This window comes from Lutra lutra, chromosome 10 (genome assembly GCF_902655055.1).
Source record: "Lutra lutra chromosome 10, mLutLut1.2, whole genome shotgun sequence".
Lineage (NCBI taxonomy): Eukaryota > Metazoa > Chordata > Mammalia > Carnivora > Mustelidae > Lutra > Lutra lutra.
In genome coordinates, this window is record NC_062287.1 from 111,456,816 (window position 1) to 111,477,042 (window position 20,227).

Sequence of the window (20,227 nt, forward strand, 5' to 3'; positions counted from 1 at the left end):
AACCCCACAGCCTGGCGGGAAGATGACGAGCAGGTGGGGGCGCAGGGGACCCCCTCGGCGCCACCCCCACTTCCATCCCAAACCAAAGGAAGGCCAGGCCTCTGCTGGGCTCTTCCAGGAGAGCTCGCAGACGTGCGCACTGACACGCACACGGCTCTGAAATTGTGCGTGTCTCCGTCCGTGCCATGAGGGGAGGGAGCCCAGGCAGACGAGCTCTGCGAAGGGAGGTCAGCCTCACGGAGGTTCAGATGTGATGACGTTCAAAGAGCCTGCGTCAGATTGCAAGTTGGCAGCTCCGGGCTCACCCAGACGGCTTTCACTGTGTGCAATCAGAGCCACACCCTTAGTGCAATCGCATGTTTATTTTTCTTACAGTAATTTGGTTGCCGTACAAGAGATCGAAGGATCGGGAGGAAGTGCACATTACAGGAGCTTGGTTTTTGTTTTGTTTTGTTTTGTTTTTTAAAATAAAGTTTAAAAGGAATAAAAGCACAAAAGTAACAGCAACACAGATAATGCGAACACAAGTTACACAAACCATAGTGTGAAACATATTAGTTTCCAAAAAAACAAAAAAAAATTTGTTAATGGGAAAAAAAAATCAGTATTCGTGGCCCACACACACAAAGTCATTGCCAGATCACCTGGGTAATGCTTGTTCAGTTAACTCAGGAAAAAAAAATCCCCATTTTACTAACTGAAGTACCACAAATAACCCACTTTGTGATATGTAGAGTTCAGCAGGTCAACAGTCACACTGCGTCAGTCTGGAGTCCATGAGCTGACCTAGAATGTGGCGGAGCCCCTGGAGCAGCCGTCTCCGCGGGGGTACAGGGCTTACAGCTGGAGAGTTTGGTCTCGCATACACAATGTTACAGACACTAGGCATGTAAATGCAATTTATTTAAATTACAGTAGATAACAAAAGTTGATCTTAAAACCCGGAATAGTATTAACATGATCTTTATATGAGCAGTTTGACTCGTGTCCCACCCTTGAGGGGGTCATGGAATAGGGCCTGGTCCTAACGTGTCCGAGGGGAGCGGGGAGGGAGAGCAGCGGGGGCGGTCTCGGAGGAACTATTGCTTTCTGTAGCAACCCCATCGCACAGGGCTAGAGATGGGTTCATCTTGGCACCGTGTTACTCTGATGGTCAGTGCAGGTTCTGCGGGTCCTGTGACTTTTCTAGAATAAGACAAGGCAAAATAAGTGACTGCCGGGCTCTTGTTTTCGTTGTCGTCGTGCAGTCTGCTTGCTTCAGAGCTTCAGATAAGTTGCCCGTGGCCGGACGGCTCTCTACGAAAGGGCGTGGCAGCCAAAGTCCAGTGAGCCTGAAGCCACTAGGTGGCATCCTAGCAGCGCCTTCCCTTCCTGCGCTCGCTCCCAGGCCGGGTGTCGCCCGGCTCTGAGCGCGGAGGTCATGCCCAACAGTAGACAGAGGAGGGAAGAGCCAGGGTGAGCGGTGCACTGACTGAATTTTGCTCTATCTCCAAATGGAAGACAAATAATGGCCCAACCACCACCTTTCCGTTTTCTGAACACTCGCAGGTGGCCTCGGCAGGCCACCCTAGCGTCCCTGGCGCACCCCACGACCGTGGGACCGCAGGTGCGTGGGACAGAAGTGCCTTCGTGTTCAATTGATCTCACGTTGGATCGGGGCATTCTCAGACACAGATTGCCCTGCAGAAGGGTGTGGAACAGAGGAAGGTCCAAAACTCAGTTTCCAATTCAGGGGCATGTGGCTGGAAAATGTTTGTGCGCGGGTATGAGTTGTGTGTGTGGTGGTGCATGTTTGCTTTTGGAGAAACTGCGGGTGTGAGTTGTGTGTGTGGTGGTGCATGTTTGCTTTTGGAGAAACTGCGGGTGTGAGTTGTGTGTGTGGTGGTGCATGTTTGCTTTTGGAGAAACTGCTGCATTGTGAGTTGTAACCACTTTTGAAGAAGTAATTGTCCTTCGATGACGAAGTTCTAGCAAAGATAGAAAATATAACACAGCTCTGCTGGTTCAGATGCATCCAAATAAGGTTGATTTAAAAAGGTCATACTTTTATAATCCCACAGAAATAGTATTATTAAATCACAAAAGTTTTTTTTTCTTTAACTTTCTAGCACTGAAGTGGCACAAAGGCTGCTGAGTAGACCAGCCACTTTTTTTTTTCTCTTAAAATATTGTGCTTATAAACTATCTGTACAACTATTTAAACTTGCAGTAAAGAAAGAGATTTTAAATTGCTAAATTTTATGTGTTCATTCTAGAGCTGTTCCAGACCTAATCAGACACTTGATTGTGAGCATAAAGAAAAGAAAGGAAAAAAAAATCATGTTTTTATAATTAGAGATGGGCTAGGCTAGTTCTGAAATCATAAAAGCCAAAACCTGCGGTTCGAGTTCCTTCCAAGTGTGGGAAAATGTGCTAGAAGCCTGGCTGGATGTCTGGTGGCCCCTGGGCAGGCGGCAACCTCCCTTGGAAGCTGGAGGTAATGTTACGGGGGAGGGGACTCCAGGGAGGAGAACGGGCACAGCCCAGAAAAGCCTCGCGAGAGGGGCCTTGTGCAGCCCGGGGAAGCCTCCCTGGCTGGCCTTTTTTCATTTGTCTGCCTGCCCCCTCGCCCTGCAGCCCACCGTGTGTTCTAAACCCTGAGTCCGGTGTAGATGCCATACCCTCCGGGAGCTCAAGAAGCCTGTTGTAGGACAAACTGGTGGGCTGTGCGGACAGTTGGAGACAAAGGGGGAGGGCCCCCAAGGACCATCTTCCCTGGCCTCAGAGAGCAGAGGGGCTGTCTCGGCAGAGTCGCTCACCCGGGCCGGGCTGGGAACGGACGTCGCGGCGCCCCACCAGCTCCCGGGGAAGACGCGGTCTCCTCTGCCGCGGCACGCGCCCACCGTTCACCTCGTGTCCCGCCCTCGTGTTAAAGTGGACGCTCACCTGCTCTGATCTTTGCAGAATGCAGCACACTTGCAGTTTAAAAAAAATGTCGTGAAAGGCAGAGAATCTCCTTCTCACCGTCCTGGAGACACTCTTGGCAGATGACTCACTGCTCGTCCCCTCGAGGAGACTTGGGACCCAGGCAGCTGCACACTGGCTGCTTCCCGTGGCCAGGTCTCCCCTCCTCCTTGGAATCGTGACTTTGTGCTTTGACTAACTCTGTGTGACATCTGGCCACTTTGGAATTATGTTAATAGATTTGCAGAAAGAAAGCTACGCAAAGCTGGGCACGATCCCATTCAGACTCCCCACCACTGCCAAGAGCTTCATGGCCGAAGAACCACGGACGCACCTCGCAGGAGGAGACGGGGTACTGAATCCAGAGGAAAAAAAGATTCTCTACCTTTCGGGCCCAAGAAGGGGCACCAGACAGACTACTCTGGGGTGTTTTACCGCAAGCGAAGTAGAGGAAAGAAAGGAGCAAGTGAGCATTGAGAACCCTCCCGGAAGCCACAGACTGCGGCGGGCCTGCGGCGGTGACAGCCACCCGGAAAGCGGAGGGAGGTCTCAGGAGGCATCTAGAGGACACTGGTGTCTGCAAGAGCGAGGGTCCCTTGCTAAATCGACGGGGGCGTCCCCGGGGCCTGGCAACGTGAGGTCACCTGCGTGCTGGGAGGCAAGCCGGGCCTCTCTCGTGGTGCAGAACTCCCTCCCCGTGTCCCCTGCTGCACAGAAACAGCCCGTGAAGCCCACATGGAGATTGGGGGCGTTTCAAGGCCTTCGCTCAGCCACACCTGGACACACTCGGCATTTCTTTGGGTACCAGGAGACACACCCGTGGAGTGGGGTTGGTGCTCACAGACCATGCTTGGCCGCCCAAATATTTCAGTAGAAGCCCATCTCTACTTATAACAAGGAGTCTGTGAAGGAACAGAGCAGCCACCCTTATCTGTCCAGCAGCTGTTTCAAAGCCCTTTCTATGTTCATCCTGTGCCCGACCCGAGTCACCCCGAGATCTATTAGGTCTTCCTTCTGAAGGTTTGGTAGGTGACTGCCATCAATCTCATTGTCCATGAAGGTCTCTTTATGCTCACCCAAGTTTAGACTTTCCAGCCAATCCGCCACGTCTGGTTTAGTCCACAGGTGCACAGGCTTAGTCGTAAAAGGCTTATTTGAGATGGGCTGTTGCAGTATGGAGGGGGATGGCGACCTGCTGCGGCCCACCGGGTTCAAGCCAAACAGGTCCCCAGATGGGGGCTGGCTTGGAAGGCTAAAGACCTCTGAGAGAGTGGGAGAAGGAGTGGCAGCAGCAGCGGAGAGGGGGGCAGGCAGGATCTCTTTGCTCAGCTCTGTTGGCGACACCACAGGGCTCGGGGCACGTCTTGTTCCTGAGGTCCTGCTCTCAAAGTCCGTGGGCCGGCTCTGCAGAGTGATGGGCTGCGAGGTCCCTGGGCGAACCGTGAAGGTCACCGTCGTGCTCCGCGTCCCTGAGACGGTGCTCATGACCTCTGGACTTCTGAAACAGCAACAACAGAGACAACTGTCACCAGCCGGGTCACGGTCTGGGTCAGCGGGATGCTGACCGCCAAGGGCTCGGGGGTGGGCAAGGGGGGGGACACTCTAAGGGCACCTGCACTGGCAGTGAGCAGACGACTTGCCATGCCAGGACCAGGGCAGTGAGGAGGGGAGCAGGAGCCAGAGTTCGGAGAAGACACCACAGCACACCAAAGCCACCCACTCACCTGGCCCCACGCAAGGGCCACCACCGGGCCGGTTTGGTGGGGGGGGGGGGCGGTCGGGTGCCTGCGCCTGCACCGTGCGAGCAGGGCGGGCCAGACCGGCGCGGCTGGGGAGGCCCTGTTGAGGGCTCACTCGAAGACATGAGGACGGGGCCTGCATGAGGTTCTGCTCCCTGGGTGAGCCGTGGCTGGTGACGTCACCAGTACATCACCCGTATGAGGAAAGGACAACTTTTGTGTCCATTTCGGCGCGGAGAAGGCAGAGCAGCCTTGGGGAGAGACCTTCCCTCTTCACCGCCTGTCAGGCCTTGGGCTTTTCGGCTCGAAAGGCCAAGTGCAGGGAAGGGCCCCTTGCAACCGGCCCAGGTGCTGTGAGTGGGGAGGCCGGCAGCTACCTGGGGGCACTCAGGGTTTGCGGAAGCTTTCCGTCCACGGACCCTGAGAACGAGGAGTGCTTTGCCAGAGTGCGGTCTCCGCTGACCCAAAGGGCTAACCCGGCACTGCGGCGAATTTGTCCGGTGTCGGCGGGGCCGTGTGGTCGCGGAATGGAGTGGGCGCGCTAGCGTGTTTTCTCTGCCCGCACGAAGGCAGTGTGGGAAGCTGTTCGTGTGTAGATCCTCACCGGAAGGCAGGAATCTGAAAGGAGCGCCATTCTCCCAAGCGGCCAGGGGAGATCTTGGGAGTCCCCCATGTCTTTCCTGCTCCGGCCGGGCAGGTGAAGCCCGAGCGGTCGGAGTGGGGGTACACTCGTGCCTCTGAGGTTTGGCCTTTACTGGCCCCTAGGAGAAGGCTGAAGGGAGGAGACTGCGTCTTGGTGCCAGGGACGTCTCTGGTCTCTGTGCTTCCCGGACAGGGGTCCCTCCCTGGTTCTGGCCAAGGCCCACGGCAGGCTTCCCAACCAAAACGGAACAGCCACAGCTCTGGGCTCTGGTTCGCGCTCTTCTCTGCTGTCCCCACACTGAAAGCGCGTCCGCACCACAGTGAGGGTGGGGGCAGGCTGTGCTCGGGAGCACGTGAAGAGCCACATGGGTGTTGCCTTGGTGGGCGCGACAGGGACTGGGCGTCTCTGTGCACGGAGGGCTGGGCTGGGCACGAGGCCCGGTTGGGCCGTCCTCTGCTCTAGCTTTTCTTTGGCGCTCTTTGTTTCCTCTGCCACTGACAGATAAGTGGGTACAACCCCCAGCCGGCTACCTGGCTGTCCCCAAGCTTGTGACACTTCTGCACCCGATGGCAGGCCTGGCCGCTTCAAGGATGGGACTTGGGCGGACTCGCGCTTCGGTCCTGACACGAGCACTTCCAGGGGCAGGTGGATGTGACTGGGCCAGGGACGGCCACCCCCAGAGTGTCCTCATGTAGCTTCCCGGAGGGCCGCATGCCCCAGGTGGGATCTGGTACAAACAGGAGGCCTCCGTCAAGAACCTCCGGGGCTGCGGGTGCTGGTTGCTGGTGTACTGGTTATACTGGCCACCCAAGGCAGCCCCTCTACCACTGCCAGGGTCGGTTACTTGGAATCTAGAAGTAGGAGCCCCGGTGGTGCCAGCTGTAGGGGCGGGGCGCCAGCACCTCTGGGACCTTGGTCAGGTTCTTGAGAGAGCGGGGTGGATGCAGCAAAGGTTTAAGGAGAAACCTGCGTGTTCTGCTGCTAAAGCAGGATGGGAAGCCCCACTCCACTTCCAGGTTGGGCCGAGGCGCAGGCTGGCAGGGAGTGCTGTGGGACACCCGGCAAGGTGACCTATGCCCGCTCTGTCCGCTCCACAGCACTCGGGCACCTCTGTTTTGGGAAGACTCATTGGTTCTGCTTTGATACAACAATTAGGCTAAGATGGTTGAAGTGAAACCATGAGTAGGCGCAAAGCCACTCCATCTGGAGGCGATCTGAGCTGTTAATTAGGGCCTAGAAGCTCTGGGGAAGAGACGAGTGTTTTGTAAAGTGCGTACATTACAAGAGCACCTTTGCTCAGGTCTTGCTTTAAGAGTCCGGATGTGCTTTTTCCGGAGGTGATACTGCATGGTGCCAGTGCCCGTGCCCTTGACTCTGGGTGGACCCACGGGGGCAGCACAGTTGGGGAGGGCCCCCCAAGCCCGGGCCACACTGAACAGTGGGCACCTTCGAGTCAGAGCACAGCTGTCAGCACCGTCCTCCCCCTGCAAACATCCCAGCCAACCCCAGGTAGCTGGGATGGTTTGTTTGTTTATTTATTTATTTAGAAAGGAAAGTCTGGCAGGTAGCTGTGTTTGTTGTTGGAAAAAAGAGAAGGCTCTCCAGACACACTGGTGGGCAGCAGGGGGGGACAGCAGCACACACCAGAGAGCGAGGCGTTTTTGCGAGTGGCACTTACTTCTGTTCAGCATGACCCTCTTCTGTGAACGCCCATCACGAGAGCACATGAAAAGGACAGAATGGAATGGCTTGAGACAACACTGCAAAATTAATTAAAATTTAAAAAGAAGCTTTTTTCGATGGATGAAATGAAAGCGGGGGTACAGACATCAGCTGAGAACCTACGAGGCTGGTCCCTTTGTGGCCGAGGAGGCAGGCAGAGGGCAGCCCGCCTCGCTGGCCAGACCGGAAGATGAAGACGGGCGTCCCGCTGTGTTTAGAATGGGAACTTCCCGACGCCGCCTTCCCCGGCTTGGGACAATGTGAACGTAAAGAAGAAAATTACCCAGGGAAAGCCTGGTGCGAGCGTGAGGACCGCAGTCCTCAGAGGACGAGCTCGTGGCTGAGACCCTGCTGAGGGTTCCCGAGTCGTCCTTTGTCTTCTACAGCCCGGCAAGTCTAAGTCAGCATTCCTGGTGGGGGAAGGGGCCCCGCGGGTACCTGTGCTCTGCTTCAGGTCTACACCGGAACGCCTGGCAGCTAATCATGGGCAGGGTGGGGAGGGGACACCCCGGATCTGGCCACGCCCTTGGGGCTGGAGGGAAGTCGCCATGGAAAAGAGTCCCCAGAGAGCCCAAGAAGCAGAGCAGAGGCCCTCTCTGGGCTGGCCCATCCTGCCCTCCCTCTCAGCAGCTCGGCTCTCTTGGTTCATCACACCGGCATTATTCACTGGGTCCTCCTGGCTCCAGAGGTCGGGGCGTTGCTAAGCAGCCACTGGGTCCCCGGGTGGGACGTGCAGGAGTCTGTCGCCCTGATTTAGACACAGACACGCACGCGCACACACGTGCGGATCAGCACTCTCCGTGCGGCCTTTTCAATCTCAGCCATATGGAAACGGAGTTAAAGCAAGAACGAGAGCTCTCCGAGGCGCTCGTTATTTCATTGCTCAGAAGCAGTTAACTGGGGTGGGGGCAGGCAGATTCCGGGGGCTTTGTCAGTGTGTTCACAGATCCCATCTGGCTCTTGGACGGCCACTGAATGCGGCCCAGCGGCCGCTGGGTGACGCCGGCTGGATGTGTCTGTTGTCCTGCAGCCGCGCTGGGCAGCAGCTCTGAACCCGTCTGTCACAAGACGGCCTCAGCGCGCCCAGTCCCGCTCGTGGGGTTTCTCGTGTGGACATGGCCCTTACTGCTCAAGTGCTCTTAGGGACAGGGGAGGTGGGAGGGCAACCGAGTCATTCCCACACCGGCCTAAGGCCTGAGCACTGCCACCATTGTGTCTCCCTGGCTCCTCGCCTGGGCGGTGTCGGTGCCTCTGCTGCCCAGTCCTCACGGCCGCCACGGGCCCTGAGCACCGCCGGGGGCCTCGGCCCACAGGTGTGTGCAGCGTCAGTGTTGCCTCAGTGCGGGGTGGGTACTGTTTAGCTTGTGGCCCGACTGGCACCTTTAAGGGACTGGGAGTGCGGTAGGTGTCTTGGGTCCATCAGGAGCCCGGGTCCTCCTGTCAGAACGTCCACATCCAAGCCAGTCAGGAAGGCACCCCGTTTTCAGGGAGCTGCACCCTGACCTGCTCCCGCGGACCGATCCTAAAATCTGGACCGGGAAGTGAGAACCTAAGAGCCACACTTGCGATTGGCTGCGGGGCAAGCACGGGGAAAGGCTGTGGCTGGACTGGAATGACCCTCCTCCAGCACGGTCTACAAGACAACACACCGAGAGCCCATTTCACGATGCCCTGTGCGTAGCACTCGCCCAGTTATCTACACTCCATTCGCTGACGGTTCCTTCCCGTATCGCTTGGGGGCTGTGAAATGGCAAAAACCCCGTGACGGCGTCGAGGTTAAGGGAATGCGCTTCCGCTGCTTCTGTTACTGAGTTAGCTTTGAAGTCCGTGCTTCGGGACCAGCTGGGCGGAGATAATTTTTTAACAACCCAAATTGATTGATTTTAAAGCCAAGAGGCTCTCATGATAATTCTGCAGAGCTGGGGAGGCGCTGGAGGCACCAGCCAGGTGAGGGCGGATGCAGGGTCTGGCTCTGTGAGGCCGAGGAGGATGGCTGTCCTCCCCCGAGCCCATCTGGGCCCCCAGGAGGTGGAGGCCAGGCCGAGAAGAGCTGGAGGGGCCTTGGGATCTGGCGGATCCCGTACCCTGTGGACAGAAGCTGAAAGGGGACCCCCACAAGCTTACGTCCACTGCTCGCTCCCCCTGGCACACACAGGATGAAAACAAGACTGACTGTGTGTGGCCACGGAAGTGTTGGACACAGAGTGGCGTGTCTGTCTTGCTCTGGAAACGAAGTCTGGGTTGTCTGGGCCGCCAGTCAAAACGCGGACGTCAGGCAAATGGAGTTGCCATTCTGGGTTCCTGAGGCCCTTGGCCTTTGAATCTGCCCCTTGGTCTACAGAGCGCAGGCCCCCCGGCCTTGCACACGGACCCCGCCCCAGCCGGCGAAGGGCACCTGTGCCACCCTGAGAGCTGCTGCGCCGGGTGGCTGCTGGTAACTGTGACACGGTCAGGTCACACAAGGCCTGGGACGGCCACCTTCTCGCAGGACGCACACAATCCCGCTCTCCCTCCTCCAAGGCCTGCCAGGCCTCCCTCGGCAGGGCAAGTACCTTCCGGCCTCCAGGCTTTGTGCCCCTGTTCCTGTGCCTGGGATGCTCCACTCCTGGCTGTCCACACACCTGGCTCCTTTCTGTATTTCCGATCATTCCAAGGTCACTTTCTTCAGGACTGTCATCTTCTTCCTGCCCATGTTCACTCGGACTTGGGAGTCAGCCCCGTTCCTTCGTCACACTGGTGTGGATTTCTCCTGTTTCTTACTTCCTGTCCATCTTTCCCCTTGAGAGTGTAGCTGCCCACGGAGGAGAGGCCTAGAATGTCTTCCGGAGCAGGGACGAGCCCCCGAGGCTCAGCCCGACCCCTGGCGCGGGAGAGGTCACTGCCAACTTCGTGTCCACTGCCCAGCCTCCGAGGGCCCAGGCCTCTGCGGGAGTGTATCCTTCTCGCTACTCTCCACCCTCAGGGCTGGCCCTGGGTCCCTACAAAACAGCAACTCGGGGACTCCTGGCTGGGGACTCAGGAGGCCCTGGGCTGGGCCAGGCTTCCAGGCTTAGGAACAGAGTGTCCCGGGGCGGGGGCAGGGCTGCACTGGGCCCCATGACTTCAAGCAAAACACCAAGTGCTCCAGAATGGGGAGGAAGCCGCTGGTGCAGAGCCCTCCACCATCACCACGAAATCCTCGGGGTCGCAGATCACCAAAGGGCTTTGAAGAGGAAAAAGTGCGTGCGCGGGAAGGACATCCTTGAGGCCGTGGGTAGCACGTTCGCCGGCGCCTGTTCTAAGGGGAGCGCGGCCGGCCGCCCTCCTGATTCAGAGCTTCCCGGGAAGGGCTGGGGCTCGCAGACGCCCTCAAACCACTGCTGTCTTTGCTTTGATCCAAACTGGTCTTCTCTTCCACGACGAGGTCACTTCCTGGAAAGGTCGGGCTGGGCGGCGGAAGGACCACTTTCCCCAGAGCTGCCAGGCCACTCCCCGCTCGGTGGGGCGTCTCCAGGGGGCCGAGGAGGCGTCTCCAGCCTTGGTGCTCAGCAGACTTCTCGATCATGCTCTCGCCAGCCCGGCCATAGCCAGGGCGTCTCCAGATTCCGTGTCCTCTCTGGTCTTGGGGACAGACAGGAGCTGTGTGGCTCAGGTCACGCCTCACGTCCTCAGGTGGGCAAGGGTCCCGTCCCACCCTGGGCTCTACCGAGAAGTGAAGAGTCTCGCCTCAGTAGCTAGAGGCAGCCAAGGAGGCTGGTGACCCCGAAGCGGTGAGCCCCAAAACTCGAGCTCTCGGGCGAGTGAAACAGTTTCTGTGGGGAGGAGGTTTGTGCGCGTGCTCGCTTCTCGCTCTCCCTGGAGAACCTGCTTCTCAGGAGGCCACCCCGCATGTCGGTCCGCGCCCTGGCCGCCGGGGCCACTCCCAGCCCGAGGTCCTAGCTGTGACCGCAGATCGTGGTGAGCCACCCTGGCAGGTGGCTTCCAAATGGGCAAACACCCGGGTCTGTCAACCAAGGCTTGGCCCGGCTGGCCGCCGTCCCCCACCTCACTCTTGTCAGCAGCTTCACGGCCGCACCTCACGGCTGCACCTCACGGCTGCTTAGGGCTTTGCCCCATGAGACTGTGCAGTAGTTAAGCCACAGTAGCTGGTGGAAGGCCCCGTGGAGTGCCTGAAGGCGATGACCTTCCTCTTTGCCCTTGGGGCTCGAGGCCAGCAGATGCCCAGGCCAGCTCAGTCCACCCTTGGCTGAGAGCTGAGCATAAGATGCCGCCCCTGGTGCCCAGCAATCCCCGGGCTGCCATTGGCCACCGGGTCACCAAAGAGAAGGGCTCTGGCAAGCCGGCGGGCTCAGGTGGCCCACAAAGGCCTGGGGATGGCCCGCCCTCGGGGATCTCAGCCCTGCAGACAGCTCGGGCAGCCGCCCCTTCCTTCCAGGCTGATCCCTGGCTCCCACAACAGCTCACGAGTAGAACTCCGAGATGCTCCCTGGGTGGGAGGTTGGGTCTCTGCCTTCAGGCGGGCGGCCCCGGCCACGCGCTCCGCTTCTCTGACCTTCGGTCTGCTCGAGTGCGCCCGGGAGATCACGGCAGGCCCTGCGTCAGCGGTGCCTGTGCGGCGTGATGCCCAGCAGTTGGGGAGGCCTGGATCGATGTCGGCTGATGTTCTCATTGTAAGGGACTGGGCTGTAAATAACAGAGCAGACCGGAGGCGGCTGTCCTTGGCTCTGAGCATCGCTTGGAGGTGGTCCTGCAGCTGTTCTCGAGAAATCCAGCAGGATTCTGCCAGGTGACGTCTGCTCTGAGGCCCCTCCCACTGAGGGAAACGCAGGTGGGGAAGCCCTCGGGACACGTGCGGCTCGGCACCCGCTCTGCCTCCTGCCCCTGGGGGCTCACATGGTTGGGAAGGAGTGGAGGTGGCGAGAAATCTGGAGGCCCCTGGATCGGGGTGGGAGAGCTCGGGGCAGGGGGCTCAGGCCCTGAGCATCCCTTGGGTCACCCCTTCAGACTCTTCCGAGCTCAGACACTGGCCACGAGGGGAAGCGCCGGGCCAGGCCCTCAACCTGAGTCCTGGCTCGGTCTCCCACCGTGCATGGGGCCCGGCTGCCCCGCGCCCCACTTCCCACTTCTGGAGAATGGGTACAATCAGTACCCGCTCCCCTGCACTCGTGGGCCGGCGTTCTGGAAGAACGGGAAGCACTAAAGAGAGAGTCATCCTTGTGCCTCACGTGACGTAGCAGCAAAGCACTGTATTCTCACGCATGGGGAAAGGGCGAAACTGGCCAGTTCTAAGACTTTCCTTTCAAACTTCCAAGTATATGGTATTTGTAGGAACGTGTGAGCAGATGTCCGCCAGGAACGGGGACTTTGTGCGGCGTCACAGCTAGCGGTCGAGCGGCCGAGCGGCCATTAAAAGACGGAGTGTGGCCCTGCTTCTCTCTACCTAGGCGGGCCCGTCAGTATTTCTCCGGGCGTAACGGGAGCCATTCGAGTCATTTATTTACGTCCACGCTGAAGGGTAACTGGGAGAACTATGGCTCTCGGCCCAACCGCAGGGGGGGTCGCTGGTTAATGGGGTGAGACGTTTGAGGCAAACGCCTGTCCGGAGGGAGCGTGAAGACTCGGTAGTCAAAGCGACGAGACCCGGGAGCGGACAGAGGCGTGGGGCAGGGAACAGAGTGCGCCCCGGGAGGAACGCCCAGCACGGGGAGGGTCTGGGCGAGCGAGCAGCTCTGGTGAGAATCACCCCTGAGCTCTAGGCAGAGCGCGAGGGGCCTGCTGTAGGGCACGGCATGCCTCCTCGGAGCCTTCTGGCTCCGTTTAGACGCGACCCTCACCCCCACCCCCAGCCGCGGCGGCAGCACCTCGAACGCTGCGTGAACCATGAATGGTCGCCCTGGGGAGACGCAGACGCCCTCTTCCGGGATGCCTGCTCGAGGGCTGGGCTGGTGGGGGTGGAGGGGGGCGTCTTCCTCTGAGCCCACTTGTGAAGCCGCCACCTGGCACCTTCCCCGGCTCTCCAACCTGTCTGCTGGGAGGAAGCGAGAAGGATCCACGCACACCTAACCGCGCGCAGGCCGCCGCCCCACTCACTCCTTTGGCAAGGCTGTTCCCTGCCGCCAGCCGGTGGAGCTCGGTTTGAGCGTCTGCGAGGCTCCAGAATGACCTCGCAGGGGGTCCTGGCAAAGTTCTGGAGGACATGGAACGACAGGGACCAGAGCTCCTCTTGAGAAGCCGTGGTGGGGCTGGCCCTGCGTGGCTGCATTTTAATACAGGTCTTGACTCGGGGAGTGCCGCGTCCTGCCGGGATGGCCGAGGGTGCGCTCTGCCGGGCCGGGCTCCAGGAGGGCGGGGCGGACGGTGCGCAACAGGTGCGGCCAGCACAAGGCCTGATGGATTCCCCGCTTCACGTCCACTCTGGCTGCTCCCCGGGGGCCTTTCCTGGTCGGCCCCGACTGGACGAGACAGGAAAGCTGGCACGGGGCAGTCTGCGTCTGAGCCAACTGTGGGACTTACCTTGGAGCGAGGCTGGCAGGCTTGGTTCCTGTGGGCGAATCCAATCCTTCCCCCGGCTTTGCCGATTTCTCTCGGTTCATTTGCTGCAGGATTGAGTTCAATTCACTGATCACGTTTGCCTTTGGGCCTGAGCGAATCGGGCTTCTGACCTCGGACACGTCCCCCCACAACTTGGAGGTCCTTGGTGGCGTGACCTTCGTGGCCCCAGGCTGGGTGCTGCCCGGCGGTGGCGGGGGTGCCGGGGGAGGGATGACGAGGCTATCCACGTCCTCCTCTGCTAGCGCGTCCTGATAAAGTGTGGTGCTTTTGGGAATTACGGGCTTCACTTTTGGCTTCGGAGGTACTGGGGGCTTGTCCGCCGTAAATGCCTGCCCATCTGCATAGACTGTGCAGGTGTCCACGTTCTCCCCGCCTTCAGAGGACAGGGTGGACATGCTGGACACCGTGGAGATGGTGCTGGTTGTCTCGAGATGGTGGTCACTGCTACTCCGGCTGTCCACCTCCTCGATCCCAGAGTCCGTGACCACGTCAAAGTTCTCGGGGGGCGGCAGGAAGGAGGCAGGCAGGCAGTTGGGAAGGCCAGCCGGCTTCTTACTGTCTGCACAGTTGGCTGGTTGGCTGGGGTTCAACGAAGGGGACTGGGAGGCGTCCTGTTTCTTCTGCTTGACCAGGTCCGTGAGAGCAGGGACAGAAGCGATGCGGTCATCGGGGATATCAAAACTATTTGCGAATTCCAGGGGGGGAGGCAATGGCTCTGTAAAAATAAAATCCTCATCCAGATCCACGGATGCCAGAGGGGGAGGAGGGATGCGGAATGGCAAAATCACCGTCTCTTCCACAGAGCCCGCTGCCGCGATGGTCCTGCCAGGCACGGCGGCGGCGGGCTCGGGGCTGGCGGAGATCTCTAAAGCACCTTCGGTTTCGGGAGCGCCTTCTGGCCCCTCGGGCAGCGAGTGGTCTGGCGTGGCCTCCCCGTCGGCTTTCTCGTCCTCTTCCTGCAGGAGGTGGTCGGTGGTGGCCGCGCCCACAGTGTGGACCATCAGCAGGCCGGCCGACCTCTGCTGGGACGTGTCCACGATGTTGATGAGTGCGTGCTTCTTGTCCTCGCCCTTGCGGTCCTTGCCCAGCTCCGTCTCGTACTTGTTCTCGGTCTCCTGCCGCCTTAGGGGTCCCCGTGTGTTCTGCCTGGTGACCGGAGGGAAGCCTGCTTCCACGCTGGGCCGCATTTTGGTATCGATGTAGAGAGGTTTGTGGAGGTCGGCCTTGGGGGCCTCCCCCTTGGGACCCTGTTGGGACTCCTTCATGGCTCGGTCCCTTGCAGACAGCGCCAGGGCCAGCGGGGAGCTGGGGTCCAGGAGCCGGCCTGTGAGCGGGTGGACGTAATTCTCGGGGCTGGCTGTGCTGCTGCTCTTGGGGGGCACTGCAGGGCCGCCCTCGGGACCCTTGGCTTTGGATGTGGAATTCAGAGGCCTGCCGGCCTCCCCCTGAGCTGCGGCCTCGCCACCACCCACGAAGTGGTTCTCGGGCTCCCTGGGCAGTGCCACCGGTGTGGGCAACGACAGTGGCTCGGCGCCATCCTCCTCGCCGAAGCCGACCTCTTCGGGGAAGTTGGAGGGGTGTGCCCGGGCAGCGGGTGGCCCCAGTCCAACGTCCTCGTCCCCCAGGTCTGTGGAGAGGAAGGCCGGGGAGTTCCTCCTGGCTTCCAGCCGCTTCTCCCGGTCGCGGACGGCCCCAGCGATGGCAGCAGCAAAGGGGCTGCTGACGGTCAGGCTGTCGTCAGGCCGCAGCTGGCCTGGCGGCTCTGGGGCCTGCGGGTCGATCTCCGTGCTGCTGCCCTGGCTGCTCTTCCCGCTGCTGCTGGTGGAGGGCTCCTTCACGATGATGGTCGGGATGGGGATGGAGCACGTCTTCTCAGGGCTGTCCTCCACATTGGACTGCTTCACTAGCATGCCCTTCCGCCGAGCGGGCTTGGCGGGGACGTACACGGCTTTGCTCGCGATCCTCCCCACCTCCGAGTACGGGTTTTCTGGCATCTGGCCTCTCTTGGCGCGGAAGTTGGCCTGGGCGGCGGCGCTGCGACTGTACAGGTCGTCGGAGTCCAGGGAGTAGCGGTCCAGCTCCCGCCGGTAGTACAGCCCCTTGTCCCTCATCACCATGGCCACCGTGTCCGAGCGAGCCGCGGGGGGCACCTTGGCAGCGGGGTTCTGACTGAACGCTGGCTTGATGGTCCCGTAGACTCTTGGGGTTGGAGACTTGGGGCAGTTGTAGGTGGTGGGGGATGGGGGTGGGGGGGATGGGGGCACAGACTGCGGTGGGGGCGGGATGTCCTCGGAGGTGTCTGGCATGGACAGGCTTCTGGTGAACTTCAGCATCGGAGGGGCCAGAAACTGCCGCTCTTCCTCCGTTATTCCTGCAAGGAGAAGGCAGGCTTAGTTTGCAGCCATGACCGGGACTCCCCACCAAGCTCCTAGGTTTGTGCCACGCATACGTCTGCACACCACAACGAACCACGGAGCACACGTGTTCACGGAGCACAGCACAAGCCACACGCCAAGAGCTTACGTGGCCCAGCCGAGCCCCCCAAGGAAAAGACAGGAAACCGGGAAAGAAAAGAAAACAAGAGAAAGGTGCTGGGAGGCATTGAGTGCGTGCTGTTGAGGTGTTCTGTGTGCGGCGCCCAGAGCAGCGGCGGGGAAGGGATGTGCGGGGCGGGACAGGTGCCCAGGGCCACAAGCCGCGTGCCAGCACGTGGGTGCACGTGAACACACTGGGGCTGGGCTGGGGCAGGACGCATCTGTCCCGTTGGGCTTGGCCAGGTCCGTGTGACGTGGATGGTGCTGCTGCTGAGGGGCCCCAAAGCTGGCCTTGCCCAAGTGACAGGAGCTCGGTTTGTCACCTGGGGCCTTGAGGGCATTGGGGGTCCCTCAGGAGGACAGCTGTGAGGCAGAGATGGCCCTTCTGGCTCTTTGACACACCTGTGAGGGGAGGGGGTCCAGAGTCCTCTCTAACTCAAGACCCCAGCCCCAGCCAGGAGCCGCTTCTGGAGCAAACCCTGGGCCACTGGCCTCAGGAGCCCCTCTGGGTCATCCTAAGACCCTCTGCGCTGGGCTGAGGGGCCAGGAACTTTCCACCGTCACCGCTAACCTGGGTCAGCATTCGGCAGACGTGGCAGCAAGTCAGGGTGCCCCCAGGACCTGATGTAGTGGAGCAGCACCTGTTGCGTACGAATGTGCCGAGGGGCCTGATGTGGTGACGGCGGGCATCTGGCCTCACTGGGCCTGGCTTCTCTGTGCGGTCAACTGGGCAGGGCTTATAGACTCTTTCCCACAGTCTGAGACAGTGAAACATCAACAGAACGCACTCCCGGAGACGGGAAGGGACACATACATGGACAGATGGGAGGGACTCGGGTTTCACGCTGGCGGCATGCAGGTGTTCAAAGAGGTAACGGAATGAATTACTTCAAATAAAAAAAAAAAACCTTCTAGGACAAACTACAATAATTTATTCCAATGAAATTTTCCATTCGATAAGGGTATTCCCAATTTAACGTACTCCTGTGGGAGGGTGTTTTGGTATCGAACAGACGGATTGCTAAAAGGCCTTCTTGACCATTCGCTACACATGGGTTGCCTGACAGTGAAGTTCCCAAGGAGTAATAATTTAAGAATACGCCTTATAGAGTAAGTGTAGGGGTTGCATTCAGATCACAGATTCCAAACTGTAAGGTTCACTGACCTGATAGAAAGATTCTGCTGTCTGACAGGAGGAAATCAATTATTATTAACCAGTACAGAGCCAGGGACATAACACGGCGTCTATGCTACTCCGCGGTGGCCCTGTGCACCTGGGAGGGCGAGTTTTTGGAGCCAGATGCCACCATGGTCACTACTGGATCACTGCCTGTGAGCCACTGCACACCGGTGACAAAGGAGCCAGGCCCCCAAACAGCAGCGCAGGGGGTGCTCCCAGAAACCACCCCATGGTGTCCCCAAGAGCTGGCCTGGGATGGCCGTGTCCAGTGGTGTCCAGCAGTGGCAGCTCCTTTGAGAATTTACGTGGTAAAGACAGTGCTGGACCGTCTCACAAAGGGGCTGCCTGGCAGGGTCACAGTCACCTTGCCTGGAAGCATCAGTATGTGTCATTGGGACATTAACAAGGAGGCAGGTGGCTTTCTGTGACACAGGTACACTGGTTTATCCAAGTTCTAGAACCTGGCCCCCCCACCCCCGGAAGTGATCCACCGAGCTCACCATGAGAAACGTGGCCACTTTCGTTCCAGGCAACGCAGGGAAGGTGGGGATTGCACTGAGCAGGGGTCCCCCTCCACCTGCCATTCTGATCCCGGTGGGATGAGGGAGGGGGCTTCCCAGACTACCCCGATCTGCCCCGCTTCCCTCCTGACGCGGGCCCCTTCACCCTGCTGGTGTTAGCACAGATAGTGCGTTTGCAAGGCTGGACTTTGTTCCAGCAGGTAGAAGGGTTCCAGTCTGATGGGGCGTTCGGAGGCCCCTGGTGAGTGGCCCTGGGGGTGGCTAGGGCAGGCCTGGGGGTTGGCTCTGCCCTGGGGGCTCTGAGGGCTTCTCTGAGAGCCAGGGGAACCTCTGTGGGTATAGCCCACGCTTCTTACCTATTGATTTCTGCCTTCGCATCGTACCTCGGGGGAGGCCCAGAAATGGGCCTTTCGGGCTCCCGGGAACCGTGGGCGTCATTACAGCAATCCCCTGTCGTTCGTACACGGACTGCAAACCAGAGAACCCAGAGTGAGATGGTTCCCTCCCAGCCCCACCCATGGCAGCCAGGCCCAGAAGGTGTCACAGCAGCCCTGGGCATGGGCACCTGTCATCTGGCTTCGTGTGCCGCTCCCAGCAGCAGGCTGCGTCCATCTGAGGCCGATGGGACACACCAGCTTCAGGGACCCCGGAGAGGCTCTCCCCGAACACTGCCCACCGGCCCCTGCTCTCTAAGCACTAGCGTGCTCGGTGGAGCCGTGGTCTGGCCAACCAACCGGAGAGTAGGGGCCCAGGCCGATGCTGCGTAGGAGCAGAATGCACACCGTGGCGGCCAGTGCAGGAGCCTCGGCCTTCCTCCACAGCACGGGAGGGGCGGGCCGGGGGCTGGTGTGAGTGAACCGGCTGCGGGCTGCCCCGGCGCTCCCGGGCCGCTCGGGCACAGAGGCTGCAGCAGGTGGGCCGGCATAAGCTAGGGCTTACCTCCTTTACTTGGGAGCAGGTTCCTGAGCAGCCCCCAGCCAACCTGCCCCTTACCCGTCTGTACGGGGCTGCCAGCTGCCCCGTCCAGCCCACGGCATCGGGGGGCGACTCTGAGCCTGGGGGTAACGCCTGTGGGCTCTTGCACATCTTGTGCTCAGGGCCCCAGAAGGTCTTCCTACCCACCGTGTCCCCCCACCCGGGGTTCAGGGCATCTGCCTGGCTTTCTGGAGGCCAAGACCGGGCTGGAGAGCATTGGCGCCGGGGGAGGGGTAGCGGGGGTGGCACTTGAGACACGGCCAGGGCTGCAAACAAGGTAGGCAGCAAGGACGGGGCACATGCTGGGGGACGGCTGGCCCTGCACGGGGAGGCTGCCTGGAGTTCCTGGGAGTGCCCCGTGGGGTTCTGGAGATGACGGGGGTCCCGGGGTGAGCATGCCCACTGTCATCACTAGCAGTTGCTGCTGTTTGAATGTGCGCCGTGCAAGGCTGTGCTCTCCGGTGAGTGATGTTTGCGGGTGACGGTCTAAGACGGGACTGGGGAAAGCGAGTGACTCGTTGTGAGGTGGCTTCTGAGAAGGCACTAAGGAACTGTGACTGGGACACTCAGACCTGCCACGAGGCACGGAGGCCGAGTCCGGGAGACGAGGAGGAGCGCCCGCCCACACAGCCCAGAGCGCATGAGCTCCCCCTGCCGGGACGCACCCCGCCCCCCCCCCGCCATCCCCCGGGGCGTGGCCACTCACGTTCATGTCCGAGACGGACGGGAAGCACCGGCTGGTGGGCCGCTGCTTGATGGTGGCCACCCTGGACTCCATGGCCACGTTATCAGCAGCGCGGGATGGCTTGGAGGCCGGGACTATCTCCTCGGGTTTGTCTGCAATGGGAATGGTGGTGGGAGCGGGAGTCAGTGGGGGAGCCCCTGACACCACCAGGCCTGCCTCCAGCAAGGCGCCCTCCCTGCACACGTGCGCAGCCGCGTCCCGGCTCCGGCCTTGACCATGCAAGCAGGTGCACGGCGCCCGGCGTGGGGCACGCATGTGTCGGTCTGCCTCATGCACGCACACCGTCACCCCGGGGAGGCGCACACAGACCAGACGCAGCCTCAGTCCCTGGGGCCCCGCACTCCCTGAAAGTCACATCTTCACTGGGGCCGCTTGGGTGCGTGCCGACGGGACTTACTCTTGACCGTGTGAACTAAACCAGTGTCAGGAATCTTGTTAAGAGCTCGGAGGCACGGCTGCTGTGTGACGAGATGCGGTTGCGGGGTGTAAGCCCTACGGCCCAGGGCTGGAGGCAGTGGGTGCAGCCAGGCGGGCCGCACAGCCGGGCGGGCCACGCCGGCGGGCCTGGGGGGCCGGCTCTGGGGGCGGCTCCGGGGCCGCTTGGGGGGCCAGCTCAGGGGCTGCTCGGGGGGCCGGCTCCGGAGGCCGAGCCCTTGCTGCTTGGGCAAGACCCGATTTCCCAACAGTACCACAT

At 60.3% G+C, this 20,227-nt stretch overlaps 1 protein-coding gene across 2 annotated transcripts in view; it reads right to left on the reverse strand.

The window, feature by feature from the left end:
• Positions 1–1,865: 1,865 nt before the first annotated feature.
• Positions 1,866–20,227, reverse strand: part of SHANK2 (SH3 and multiple ankyrin repeat domains 2) — a 463,356-nt gene continuing 444,994 nt past the window's right edge. For both annotated transcript variants that reach the window (XM_047692580.1, XM_047692581.1), the window contains 5 exons: positions 19,495–19,625; positions 18,170–18,281; positions 17,278–17,298; positions 13,540–15,949; positions 1,866–4,441 (listed from right to left, as the gene is read on the reverse strand). In XM_047692580.1, coding sequence (XP_047548536.1) covers positions 3,871–4,441; positions 13,540–15,949; positions 17,278–17,298; positions 18,170–18,281; positions 19,495–19,625 — 3,245 coding nt within the window. In that variant the 3' untranslated portion in view covers positions 1,866–3,870. The remainder of the gene's footprint in view (positions 4,442–13,539; positions 15,950–17,277; positions 17,299–18,169; positions 18,282–19,494; positions 19,626–20,227) is intronic.